This window comes from Mastigoproctus giganteus, chromosome 9 (genome assembly GCF_048544385.1).
Source record: "Mastigoproctus giganteus isolate SK-2022 chromosome 9, ASM4854438v1, whole genome shotgun sequence".
NCBI lineage: Eukaryota > Metazoa > Arthropoda > Arachnida > Uropygi > Thelyphonidae > Mastigoproctus > Mastigoproctus giganteus.
The window spans coordinates 115,842,754-115,857,188 of NC_143583.1; the positions used below are offsets into that span (position 1 = coordinate 115,842,754).

At 36.7% G+C, this 14,435-nt stretch overlaps 1 protein-coding gene across 2 annotated transcripts in view; it reads right to left on the bottom strand.

The window, feature by feature from the left end:
- The window catches only part of LOC150080666 (ubiquitin carboxyl-terminal hydrolase 3-like), a 267,339-nt gene extending 257,152 nt beyond the window's left edge, over positions 1-10,187 (bottom strand). For both annotated transcript variants that reach the window (XM_090381307.1, XM_090381308.1), the window contains exon 1: positions 9,994-10,187. In XM_090381307.1, the coding sequence (XP_090237433.1) occupies positions 9,994-10,081 (88 nt within the window). In that variant the 5' untranslated portion in view covers positions 10,082-10,187. The remainder of the gene's footprint in view (positions 1-9,993) is intronic.
- Positions 10,188-14,435: the final 4,248 nt, after the last annotated feature.

The following is a 14,435-nucleotide window of genomic DNA, read 5'->3' on the forward strand; positions in this document are numbered from 1 at the left end:
AGATTTCATCATGATGCTCAACTTACATTCAAAAGGCATCACTCATACTGCATGAGAGAAAAGATGGGGATTGCCAGAGCTTGGCTCTGGAGAGAAAAGATGGGGATTGCCAGAGCTTGGCTCTGGAGAGAAAACATGGGTTTGACTACTTAAGCCTCCAAAGCAAAGTGGTGATATTGCACCAATAATGACAGTCATCATTAGTAATGACAAATGATACAAGGAAGTTAGCTTATACTGCCTCAGCCAAAAAATAAATAAATAAAAAATAACCTACACCATCTGTCCATTTCCTCTAATAATATGCCTAATTCTTCCTTAAATGTATCCAGCTACCTACTTCCACAACACCAGATAATAGTTGGTTCCAAACACCAACTTTGTTAACCCAGTGTTACTAAGAGTCCCATTCTGAAGGACAACCCATTCTAAGAGTCCCATTCTGAATTCAGTTTCTGTTAGTAACACAGTCCCATTCTGGTTGTCACAGAACACTCAGACTTACTGAAATTTGGTCCACTTGACTCAGGTGCCACCTGAATATCAGTTCCATCAGCATTTTAAACTCCACATCAGCAAGCAAAATGTTTGTGATAAGCATCAGGGACTAAGTAGCATTTATTTATCAGTAGCATTTATTAATGTTAGTGATGTGGGCATTTGAAGTTTTACATCTAAGTTTGTTGATGACAAAGGTTGGCAAGATTGTTAATGAGTATTGTACTTCAAGATAATCTATATAAACTGTGCAGATGGATTGTAAAATGATAACTGAGGTCAAAGGTATCTGAAAGGTCAAAGGTTTCAGGGTATCTGAAAAGTCTAGAACCATTGAAAAATTTTTTTCTTTACAGGTGGTGAAAAATGGCATAACACTGCATGAAAGGGTGGAGATAGTCCTCCTTAGTGGTCATCAGGGATGGACCCAGAGGGAAGCGGTGGATGAGTTTAATACTAGACATCCTCAAAGGAATCCAATAACGCACAGCACAGTTGGGAAACTGATGAAGAAATTTAAAGAGAATGGATCTGTCGCTGACAAGCCTCGATGTGGTTGCCCTTCTGTAAGTGAGGACACTAGAATTGGAATGATTGCTAAGCTTCGTGCCAGTCCACAGAAATCCATCAGACAGACCAGTGCTGAAATCAGAGTGCCCAAGGGCATGGTGCATGACATTCTGAAAAAAGAAAAATGCTGAGAAGAATCCAAACAAACATGGTACACTGGCTGAGAAAAATGTTTTTTTTTTTTTTTTTTTTTGTTAGTGCATCAGCTTCTGTAGCCATATTGCACCTCCCAAGGTTTTTGCATTTTCTACTCTGATCCAAGCCCGAGGCGGGATTCGAACGCGCGACCTTTGGGTTGCCAGGCAGACACTTTACCCACCTGGCTAGCCCGGTCAGCTGAGAAAATGTGTGGAGAGTCAGGGTGCACACGTTGAACACATTGTAAATGAGAGTAAGCGCACAGTGTAAATCCCATTGGTTCCAGACTTTTCGCACACCCTGTACATAAATCCAAGGTTATAATGATACTTGAAATTCACCATAAATATTCAGTTTATGTTGTCCTTCACCTAATAGTCATAAGTTGTTAGTCATAATACTAACAACTTAAAAATAATTTCCAGAAATATTTAAAATGTGCCAAGCTCAATAAAAATAAATTATTGTTGCAAAGTTTACTGTCAAAGTGAAGCATCATTTAGTAAGTAGATCAATATGCAACTTGTAATTATGTGTTTACTTGATCAATTGGTTTTGCTTTAATAATACCTTTTAAAGTGGGCCAAAATGCACACAGAAAGAAAAGGAGCACAGAAGGAAGTCAAATCATCAAATATGACTGAATCTTGGAGAAAATTATGGCCTGATTGTATTTAAAATTACCTTGGATAGGGGGAGGCAGCACAGGATATACAAAGAAATACAGCAGTGAGTGCAAAAATGCTGACAAATAATACTGAGGAGGTTGCTTTGGTCAATTTACTCAAATCACATGGTGATTGACTAACAAAGGACTTGTTAACACCTGAAGATACATTAGAAGCTTTTACTCATTTATAAACCTTAATGGTCATTGTTGCTAAAAAAAAAAAAAAAAAAAAAAAAAGACACAAAAGAGCAGGAGTTAATAGGAGATGAAATAAAAACATTACCAGTTATTGTACAAAGAGAAGAATGCATAGATGCCAAAACTCATATTTTTGGCCACCTACAATGAAAGAAATTTCACTGTCTGTAAGTAAGATTTAAAAAAAGGGATTACAGGCCTAACTGGGTTACTTCCACATTAAATAAACGAATTTCATGATATTCCAATCTTGTTATTATTAGCTATTATATCGCTAGACTACTGTAATTACTTTATTCAAATTAGGTAAGGTTTAATTCACTTTTGCTATATTATGCTCTAACAACTGTTTTATTTAAAATGTACTTCCCCCCCCCCACCAAGTTTATGACTTTTTTCCAGGAACATAACTCTGTTATTAAGCAACATCTAGCTGCACTACATTTGGGAAGCTGTTTGTTTGTTATTTGGTTTTTAGGAGCATTAGCAACTAAGGCCATATTGCTCCGGGGATATGCGGTGGTCATTCACTGACCTTTCCGAATCCTCCGTATTTGGTGGTGACAGGCTCAAACCCCGGTTTAATCAAGAAGCGTGTGCTACGCACTGCTGTTCCTTCCCACCTGGCTACGGAGGCGCATTTGGGAAGCAGTAATCCCAGAATAACATACAGTAGTGTTTAAACAAGTACTTGATGTACAAGCACTTTATGCAGAAAATGTTAGTTTTATGTGCTGAAAGTTGTAGAAAGGAAATTATATTGTCACTTAATAACAAATGTTATTTTAAACAGAGTAGCATTGCATTAATTAATTTTCTGTATAATTAGCTCATTTTAATATAAGTTTTGCAGTTATATTATATATAACTGCAGTTTAATATAAGGTTTGAAGTATTTATGGTTTACTGTGTTTTTTCATGTTTCAGCAATGGATATCATACCAAAGAAAAGAACAAAAATTGTAACATTATCTGAAAACACACCAATGACTCAAAGGGAAATAGCAAAAAACACGTTGAATGAATGTGAGTGCTATAAATAAAATTCTACAATGTAAGAAAGAGACAAAGTTGATGTCTCCGAAGCAAAAAGGAACCTGTGGGAGAAAGCAAAAAACTAGTCAGAGATGATACAATCATTTTAAGAAAATCTAAAATTGATCCATTGAAAACAAGTTTTGATCTTCAAAAAGAACTTGTGGATGCTGGAATTCACATTCATAACTTGAAAATTCATCACACTCTTGGAAGGTGGGCAAAACACAAGGCACCTTCCGAAAAAAGATTTTAACAGAGAATATGAAGGAAAAATGATTTGAATGGGCAAAGAAATATGCTGGATGGAAAACTGAATAGTGGAAGTGCTATTTTCTAATGAGACTTGCTTTATTGGGAGGCGCTCTCGTTATATTTGAAAACAAGATGGGGAACCAGTATCTATGAAGAACATTCAACAAATGGTTAAATATCCTGTGAAAAATATGTTTTGAGGCTTGTTTTCAGCAAAAGCACACTGTGACATTGTTTCTATTGATGGAATGATGAACAATACAAAATATTTGCAAATTTTGGAAATGTGTGTTACTCCCATATTGAGCAACACAGGATCTCACACCTTCCCCAAGAGCTGTTAAAGCTTTCGTGCAGGAAAATGGCATTACATGTTTTGATTGGCCAGGTAATTCACCGAAACTAATCTCAAAAAAAATTTGTGGACAATCTGTAAAGGAAATTTGAAAAAAAGTGGACTACACAACAAAAGTTAAAATTATTCAATCCTTAATTCAAGTTTGGTTTCATGATCCAGAAATACCAAAAATTTGTGAAAAACTGGTGGAATGTATGCCAAATAGAGTGAAACAATTTATTTCAGCTAAATTCCACTTTTATAATGTATTTCTTCAATAAATGTTTATATCTTAAATAACTGGCTTGTTTCCATTAATTTTACACCACTCATTATTTGGATAATCAAACTCAAGTTAGATGATAAGAAAAAAGCCCTAGGAGTACGTGTAGAGACAACATGAAGTTCTCTGAGCAGTGAAAACAGGCTGCTAAAAGAGCTCATTAGATTTTATCAATGAATAGAACTGTGCAAGTTTGGAAAAAGAAGTGACTTGGCCAGACATGGAGTAATACAGGTTTGGAAATTTCATTTTAGGAAGGATTTGGATCTGTTTGACACAATGATGGGTGCAGAGAGGACGACTGTGGTTCACCAAGACTAGGGTTCTTTTCATAATCTGCAGTCTGAAAACTAGGCATCTGCATGGAGGCAATTTAGGGTTGTAAAAGGATTAATTAAACTAAACTGACAGCATCTTTATTCTTTCTCAGGTGATATATACACACACAAGGGGACATAAATTTAAACTGAAAAAAGGATGGTTGCAGAATAGATGTGTACAGATTCAGCCAGAGAGCAATGGATTAAGAGTTCAATAGACAGAGTAACAGAAAAATAAACTTCCACCTTGGAAACTGGCTTGTTTCCATTAATGGAAACTAGCCAGTTATTTAAGATATAAACATTTATTGAATAAATACATTATAAATGTGGAAATTAGTAAAGAATATGGTCTCCTTTGGCTAAAATAAGTTGTTTCATTCAGTTTGGCATAGATTCCACCAGTTTTTGTCAAAATTTTGGTATTCTGGATCATGAAACCAAACTTGAATTAATGATTGAATCATTTTAACTTTTGTTGTGCAGTCCTGTTTTTTTTTTTTTGGGGGGGGGGAGAATTTGAGTCCCGGGTTTATTGCGCTCAGAAGAGGCTCGTCATCTGACCGCACTGTAACCCGGCTGACCAAATTTCCCCCCCCCCCAAAAAAAACAGACCATATAATAAATGGTAATTTATCACTTGTATCAAACTCCCAACAACAGAATAATCGTGCCTAAGGCATTTTTAACACATAACGTTTATATCCCTTCATTTAAATACAAATACAGTAAAACCTAGAGACACATGGTGAAAATTCACATCGAAGGAGGCTGTAAATATGTGTATAGCTATCCCCCTGGACATACACGGGGCGTTATGCCGTAGAAAAGCTATACCGGCTCTTGTCCAGGGGATGGCATTTCCCATATATTTACATTACGCATATTTTCATTAACATACTTCTTGTATTTAATCATACTAACACTTATTGTACTTGTATAAACACATTTCATTTATATAGGTTCCTTCCGCCATCAGAGGCAACTCCCCCACTAACTCAAATATAAACCCTCTGAAGGCTATCAGAACATTTGCAATGACATAGGACATATTGCCTACAGCAATTTCACCATCACGCCAAAGTCAATGAAAAGTGCGGCTGCACAGTATCATTTAATCAACACATAAAACAACCAGAAGGCAGGAATTGATCCCTTTTCAGTCTGACCACCACAGAACAAGAAGGAAGTAAGAACCCATTCTCATTTAATCTGATACCCGTTGGGCTTTGTGTCGCCTATCCCAGTTTGCTGATTCTGACACTATTTTTACAAAATTTAAATTTAACACAAATTTTACAAAATTTAAATTAAACACTATCTTTTCTCATTTATTAGCACTTCCCATTTAATTTCTATTAATTTCAATACAATCACCTAAAAATTAAAATCAGGCAAAACTGGAATGGGGACAACAGAAACAGGTAGGTATGAGACATTCTTTTAGTCTGGCTATCGGTCTGCTCAAAGCCCCCGAAGAAGTAGCAGACCGATAACCAAGTGAGAGAATGTTATTTACAATTTTCATTGTTTATTATCATATTTACAATTTCATTGTTTATTATCATATTTAATAAACAATGAAATTGTTTTCATTGTTTATTAAATATTTCCATTAATATAATTTTTATTATCATATTTACAATTTCATTGTTTATTATCATTTTATTTTTATTTCCATTAATATAATTTTTATTATCATATTTACAATTTCATTGTTTATTATCATTTTATTGTTATTTTCATTGTTCATCATCATTTTATTTTTATTTCCATTAATATAATTTTATATAGGCCTTTCAGGGTAAAGCTAGTTTACTTTTACTAACTTGTTAGTTTGGTCCTTATACACTTAATTCCCTACAGATAGATACCATTAAATAAAACTGACTAATATATATATATATATATATATATATATATATATATATATATATATATATATATATATATATATAGCAAAGAATAATTGTATTAAGCTAATTAATGAAGGTGGAATGTGCCTGTACGAAAAAGAAGATAGCGTATGGATCAGGGACACTGCACATTAGCAAAACATACCCTACAGCCATAATGTGTATGTATATATATAAAATATATTGTAAGTAGAAAGTGTGAAGAAGATTTTGATTTAAACCTAATGAATATACAGTATACACTGTGAGCGATATATGGTATGAAAAAGAAGAAGAAGAAATAGACCGGAAATTAAAATAAAGATAAGTGAAAAGGTGACCAAAATAAGATAACATTGTGGTGTCTTTCACAATCTCAGTGTCATCATCAGAGGTCATCCACCGAAATTATGAAAAAGACAGCAATGTTCTTGCTTCTGTTTCCGACATGCTGTATGCTGTGGTGCACGTGAGCGGTTATCTTATTTTGGTCGCCTTTTCACTTCTTATCTTTATTTTAATTTCCGGTCTTTTTCTTCTTCTTTTTCATACTATATGTCACTCACAGTGTATGCCATATATTCATTAGGTTTAAATCAAAATCTTCTTCACACTTTCTACTTAAAATATTTTATATATATATATATATATATATATATATACACACACACACACACACACAATTAGCATCACGAACTAGTAAAAGCAGAATCAACCTTAATATTAAAGGAAACATACAAACTAAATATTTAACAGAAAAGGCTCCAGTTTGCTAGATTCCACAGTAGTCTGGGACAAGAATCAAAAGTGCGGGCTCTCATTTTGTATGTTAAGTAAAATAAAAATTATATATATATAAAATAATCACCTTCTGTTCTATTTACTTCTTTTGAATAATCCTGAGTAACATGTAGAAGGTCCCAAAATTTGCCTTTTTCATTTTGTTTTTTTTGCTCATTTGGCTCTTAGCTCAAAAACATTTCAATGGCAAAACCTGATCAAATTGTGTTACATTTTTCAGAAGCCATACTTCTGCCTACTCTCAATAGCCAATACTGAAAAATTGACTGCAAAGCCAAAGTGCTTTTATGTTCTAGCTATCAGGTTAGGGGGTGGGGTATTAAGCACTACAGCTATGAGATGGCAGTATATTGTATCTGTAATTGAGTATATTCTTCAGTCAGTTTTCTTGATGAAAAACTAGTTTTCAAGAGAAAACAACATGCAACCCTTGTCCAAGGCTGACTAATTCAACCACATTGTAAAAAAAGCCTATTAAAATTCTTTGCATCATTGATGGGATTTGAACCAGGCCTTTTCTACTTGTGATATGACAGTGATTTTAACCACTGTGCTGCCTGCAAGGCTATCACAAACTGGTTTTGTTTGTGTAACAGTAAATTCCAATTAGACATTGCTACCCTTTGAGAAAATGCAGAACATGTTTGCATGGCATACACACATTGTCATAGTGGGACAATAACAGTATTGTACCATGCTTTGTATTAAAACAACATTTCTCATATGATAAAAATGGTCTTTGTAAAACAAGTTAACCAAATTTCAGTGGTTGGTCTTTAATGGCACATTGGCAGCTAAAGCCATAACAGGCCAAGTCAAATGAAGTCTCATAATAAATTAATATTTTTATATAGAAAATATCAAAAATCAAAAGCCTATCACCTAATGAGGAAGCAATATATACTTTGAATTAATGAGAAACTTCATGTGTGTGTGTGTGTGTTTAATATTTAAATACAATGCACATATGCAAAAATGTGCACATGTGTAACTTCCAGTTTCACGTGCTTCATGACATGTATTTTGAAATAAAATTGAAAATGGAAGCAACTTGAGTGTGCATGTGTAGTATATATATATATATATATATATATATATATATATATATATATATATATATATATATATATATATATATATATATATACACACAATTTTTTTTTATATTTATATGCAGAAATATGTGCAGATTTGTAAGGAATTTATGAACTGAAAAATGGATGTAACTAATAATTTGTTTATATTTTTTTTTTATTTAGAACAGAATTAATAAGAGTTTTGTCTCACTGAAAGGTACATGTGTAAAAAGATATTTTTAAATAATCAAATTTCTCAATAAAAAAAAACTAAATATTTCATATAATAATTAATGCAATCCATTAGTAAAATATCCCATTAATGCAGAATTCAGCAATACAAAAAAACTTTTTTTTTTTTCAGAAATATAAAAGAAAGTCATGCACCTATCAGGTGCAGCACAAACACTTTTGTTATAGTACAGGGGTATGACCACTGCAAGGTTAATGCTGTTATGTTTGCACACTGTCTCCATTTCAGTGTAATTTGCCAATAATAAACCAGCACTACTAACACATAAGTGAAATATATAAAAAGGCATCTCCACTTCTTTTGCTAATGCTATACAAGCTTGCTTTCTTGCATCATTTTGCCAATGCTAAATGCATTACAGTAAGTGTAATTATTTATACAAAGAACCCATTTATTTAGCAAAAATTATGAACTCTGTCAACAATATATAAGACATTTTCTATTTATACCAGGTCTAGGGCAAGGATAGCACAGATGAGTGATCAGTGCAAGGGTACATAAATATGTGATCTGAGTGACTGTGGTTAAAACCTACATGACAACTAAATATGGTGTTCTTGTACACTATGTTGTAAACTCCTCTTACCTTATATGGTTGTCTTGGAGTATAAACAGAGTTTGTTTGTTATTTTAATTGTTGCACAATATCACAATGCACCTGATACATGACCCACTTCCATGCTTATTAAAAGTTATCCTCTCTGGCAAGTATAAAATACCAGATAACCAAGCAAAGAACAGTTGCCATAAACAACATACCAACTAAATGCATGTGGTCTTTTGGTAATCATTGTTCGTTACATATAAAAAAATTGTGTTTTGACTTCAATGTTAAAAAATAAATAAATGAAGTGAAAATAAGACTTTCCAAAGCATCAGATCCATGTAGAGTCACTATAAATGCAAAATAATACTTTTCCCGAGGAATTACTGAAAATGTAATACTGTTTTTATAAGTCTGCTTTGCATATTTTTATATTGCATCCATAGGTTAAAAAGGGATGAGAAAAGGAAAACACCTTACTGTTTATATTTAAGTCCGAATTTTTTTTTTTTTTTCCATTTCAAATATGTACTATAATGGCTACGAGTTCTTGTTAAATTTAACCATAAGTTGTCACAGTTTAAAAAAATATGCTTAAGCTATCTTTACGAATAAATAAAATTCAATTCAATTATTAAGAACTGACAAATAAATGCTTATTAACAATTGACAAGAAAACACAAAAAAGAAATCACGTGTCCCTTTATTCTTCAGGTTCAAAGAAAGAGTTACATTTTGACAGTAAAGTCAAACACTACATATAGCCCAAGAGAAGAAGACTGTTAATTTGCATCGAATGGATCTTGCATATAAAAGGTAGATTTTTTATGCGTATTAATATCGTTGATGGTTTCTCTTTTAGAAAAGTTTCCACTGTTCATTAACATCAATAGGAAATTTGGAAGTTAAAAGACAAATTTCTGTACTTGGCAAAGTAGCAACAAAATAGTTGCATCAAAAACAGTCTAATATAACCACGATGAAGTATACGGTAAATTCCTTCTTTCAAATAAGAGAGGGTTATACTTCAACGGGGATAATCAATCTTGATCACTTAGTAGCTTATAATTCTATTGCAGAAAATTATACTCTTTCCAACAATTACAGCTGTACAACATACCTGAGCATGTCCACTCAAAAACTGAATGCTCTTTCTTATAGGGCGGCTTTAAAAATTTTAAACATCTATTCAAATGGGGACATTCCATCTCAAAACAAGAACATGACAACTCAACTACTGCAAACTATACACGACAAATAAATGAATAGCATCACGGCCACTGTACCATCACCCTTTTCGAAAAGTTCACAAAAGCAGTTGTGTACAACGCCATCTCAGATGGGATTTCCATGCGGCTTACCTAATTTTTAAATTTTACATCTACCTTTAGACAGTTGAAAGCAAAACTTAAGGACATAGGTTTTCAAATTGAGTTCCATGAGATTTTTTATGACAGTGGAGAGATTGATTTCAAGATACTGTATTTGTTATCTTTGTTTTCATTATTATTTTTTTAATAAAAGAGGGGCAGAAAACGTTTGTTTTTTACTTTAGAAAGAGGGGCAGTAAAAATAAGTCTAGGATAAGGGAAATACACAATTTTTAAAACGAATGCAAAAATAACAAAGTTCAGAACTGTCGAGAGCAGGGGATTCAAAGTTCATTCTGTGGAATTCTATGATGGCAAAGTACACTGGTGTGCAAAACTTAAGGACCAACTCTATTTCTAAAGGTTACGACCACAAAATCTTTACTTAAGGTACTCTTTACTGATGAGAGTCTCAGCAGCGATTCTGGACATCAGCTAATCTGGCGAGAGGTTGGCACACGGTATCACTCAGCAAACATAACTGAAAGGGATCGATATGGCGGTCGAGGTGTTCTTGTCTGGAGAGGCGTTATCATGGATGGAAGTACACAACTCCAGACACTGGAAGGCGGTACTGTAACCAGTGCACGCTACTCTACTGAGGTAATCCTTTCCCATGTGCGTCTGTTCTGGTATTTACAGATGATAACGCCACACCCCATCGCAGACTCACCAATATGGCTGCCGTTGTTACTGCCACGCTGAAACAGCGCTCTGCGATTTATGGATTAAATTATGAGTTCTTAGTGCTTTTATTTCAGGAAAAGTATGTCCAGTGATTTATAAACTACAGTGGACTCTATAGGTGAGGAACTTTTGAGTATTTAACTGGAATTTTGCAAGTTACCAGCGTTTTTTATCTGTTTCCTTTGTTTGCCAGACCTACACTGGTCACCATGTGGCTGGCAGCAGGGATATAGAGAGGCACCGATTTTAAAGCGGAAGCCACGTTGGTACCTTGTACTTGACTGGGGAGGGTGCCACGATCTGTGATATATCCAGAGCAAAAGCTGCTCCAACAAGCTGTGCTTACAACTGTTTTAAAAGACAGTGAATAATGTTTTTAGTGACTCCCCCCCCCCGCCATAAACTTCCATGATGTTGTGGAATCTTCTCTCACGTGCCTATTTCAATATTTTAGATGTCACAGGAAACCCCATGCGGAGGTAATCCCACTGCTCTAGGGGCATTTTAACACTTGACTCCCCCCCCCAACGATTTGACCTTGGGGATAGCTCAAATCGTTGCCAGGGTATTGTGTGACAACCATACAACGCACGAACTTGTGTGACCCACCAAACTTCGTCTTTTTAAATCAGCTACAAGAATATATAAACAGAACCCCGCTAATCCGAATACTCCGATTTTCCGATCTGACCAGAAATGCCTTCGGAAAACCCCAACCAAACCGAAGAAAACATCGGAAAAGAACCAGAACCCATCCTGATTGATGGCAATAGGGACGACACCGAGGAACAAAAACCGACACCACTTTCAAAAAAAAGGAACAAGAAACCGGGCGTCCCGAAATTCGAACGGGAAACCAGGTCGCAATCTGACCTGAGCAAAAGTAATTTGGAACAACAAAACCAACTGACTGACTGAGATGACTGAAGAAACGCAAACCCTAGACCCCACCTTACCAGGGGGCCCAGTACCAGACCAGATTCTCATACTCAGGTCTGCACTGGAGGAAATTTTTGCAAAGCAGAACAATCGAGTTACAACAACGATTCGAACAGACATTGTCTCACTGTGGACAAAACTGGAAACTATCCTGTACAAAACCCACATAGAGAACGAAAAAATAAACGCCACATTAGAGGCATACCTGCAAGGCGGGGCAAGAGAAATGCCACAGCGTGCCCCGACCTTCTCGGAAGCGCTGAGGAGCAAAACCACCACTGCAAACATAAATGAACCTGCCGCCAAACCTGCAAGAGTGTCCTCGAGAAGAACACTCCTACCAACACCCAGCATAGTCATCCTAAAGTCAACAGGACAAGATGAACATACAAGCGAAGAAATAAAGAAGGTGGTAATGGAAAACCTGCGGAAAGACCTCGAAGCTACCCGAATTAAAGCAATAAGGAAAACAAGAAACCCAGGGATTGTAATAGAAACGGAGACCGAGGAAGAAGCGGAAATAATCATGTCCAATGCAAAGATCCCAACCTTGGGCCTTACTGCGGAAACCCTAAGAAGAAAAGGGCCATCTGTCATAATATTTGACGTGGACCAAGACATCACCCCCGAGACTCTAACCGGGGAAATCTATAGGAAAAACCTACAGAGAGGACTACCAGAGAGGGATGAAAAGCTAATGGTAATGCCCAAGTATAAAACAAGGGCCAGAAGCAGCGGAAACTGTAACTGGGTAGTGGAGCTGGCCCCAGAGGCCTGGAAAGTCCTTCGGGAACAGCGATCAATTTATATAGAGTGGAGTAGCCACAGGTACAGAGAACACGTGGCTATAGTAAAGTGTTTTAGGTGCTGCAAATATGGGCACACGACACACACACATGTAATCAAATGGAACCAACCTGCGGCCACTGCTCCGAAAAGGGGCACAACTTCAGTAGCTGCCCAAACAAAGCAAAAGACCCTGTATGCGTCAACTGCAAGCTACTAAGGCTAGATCATACGCATTCCATAAGAGATCCAAAATGTCCGACATATCAAAAGTTCAAGTGTATATATCAACTCAGAACCGATTATGGGTACGCAACGTAAAAAATATAACGATGGAGTGCTAAAAATTCACCAAATAAATGCGCAACGTGCAAAAGCAGTGGTCGCCCAAGTATGCCTAAAAGCAGAAGAAGACAATGCTGATCTCATCCTTATTCAAGAGCCCTACACTCACATGAAGAAGGTTAGGGGATACCCGCTCAGGTTTAAAATAGTACAGAGTGACGAAGATACACCGTGGGCAGCAATTATAGTCCGCAACCCAGAAATAACAGTAACCAAGATCCCACAGTTATGCACGCCATGGGCAGCATGTGCACATATAATCAGCTCTGTCGGCTGCCTATATGCAGTCTCTCTCTACTGCAGACCTGGCGTCGAGATTGACTTCGCCATTATATATCTCCAGGATGTCCAAACTACCCTAGCAGGACAGAGGATCATAATAGGTGCCGACGTCAACTGCCGATCCCCAGTCTGGCACAGCGCCACGCCGGACCGGCAAGGCACCAGAAACGGCCAAAGACTGGAAGAGTTCCTGGCTAACTCAATATTGACGGTTAAAAATCAACCTTTCTGCCTCCCAACCTTCTGTAATACACTTTGGGAGGCGACCATTGACATCACCCTAATCACAAGAAATATCGATTCCCACGTGACCGACTGGACAGTGCAAAATGCTTGGACCACGTCGGATCACCGTACCATCACCTACCGGATACAGAGAACCACAGCAAGAATCGCAACAGAAAGGACGATGCTAAACAGATTTGCAATCTCCAAAGCCAATTGGGAACTCTACCGAGAACAGCTTATTAGTAGAGCCCAACATGATAGAATTGGGCAAACCAGACAGTATGGCCAAGAAATAAGAGAGGACCCAGACGAACTGCAACAAATAATAACAAACATCATAACCAAGGCAGCTGAAGTTGCCATAAAAAGAAAAACGCTTTCGAGCAAGACCATGCCCTGGTGGACCCCAGAGCTGCAACGACAAAGGAGATTAGTCCAACAAAAAAGGAAGGAATATCAGAGAGCACGGAGGTCGTGGCCACCCGCTGAGGTCACTTACCTGCGCCGCCAATATACAGTACTGAGAAATACTTATACCGAGAGTATAAAGAAAAGTAAAAAGTCCTCCTGGGAACGACTGGTCTCAACTAAAGGTAATGAGAATCCCTGGGGAGTGGTCTACAAGATCACAACAAATAAACTCCCCAGGGGGGAAATAACCACAGCAACTATAACGCCGCAACGCACCCTCACCACAACATGGGACGACTCGGTGGCCAACATTTTGAACACCATTATAAAAGACCCACCGAATATACTCACGGAAGACCAACAAGCTATCATACAGGCAAACGAGACCTATAACACCCAACAAATGGAGCCGCCAATTACCATGGATGAGCTGCAGGAAGCTGCAACACAAATGCGCAACAAGAAATGCCCTGGCCCTGACCTCTTGGACCCAGAACTCGTTAAGAGGGCGGTG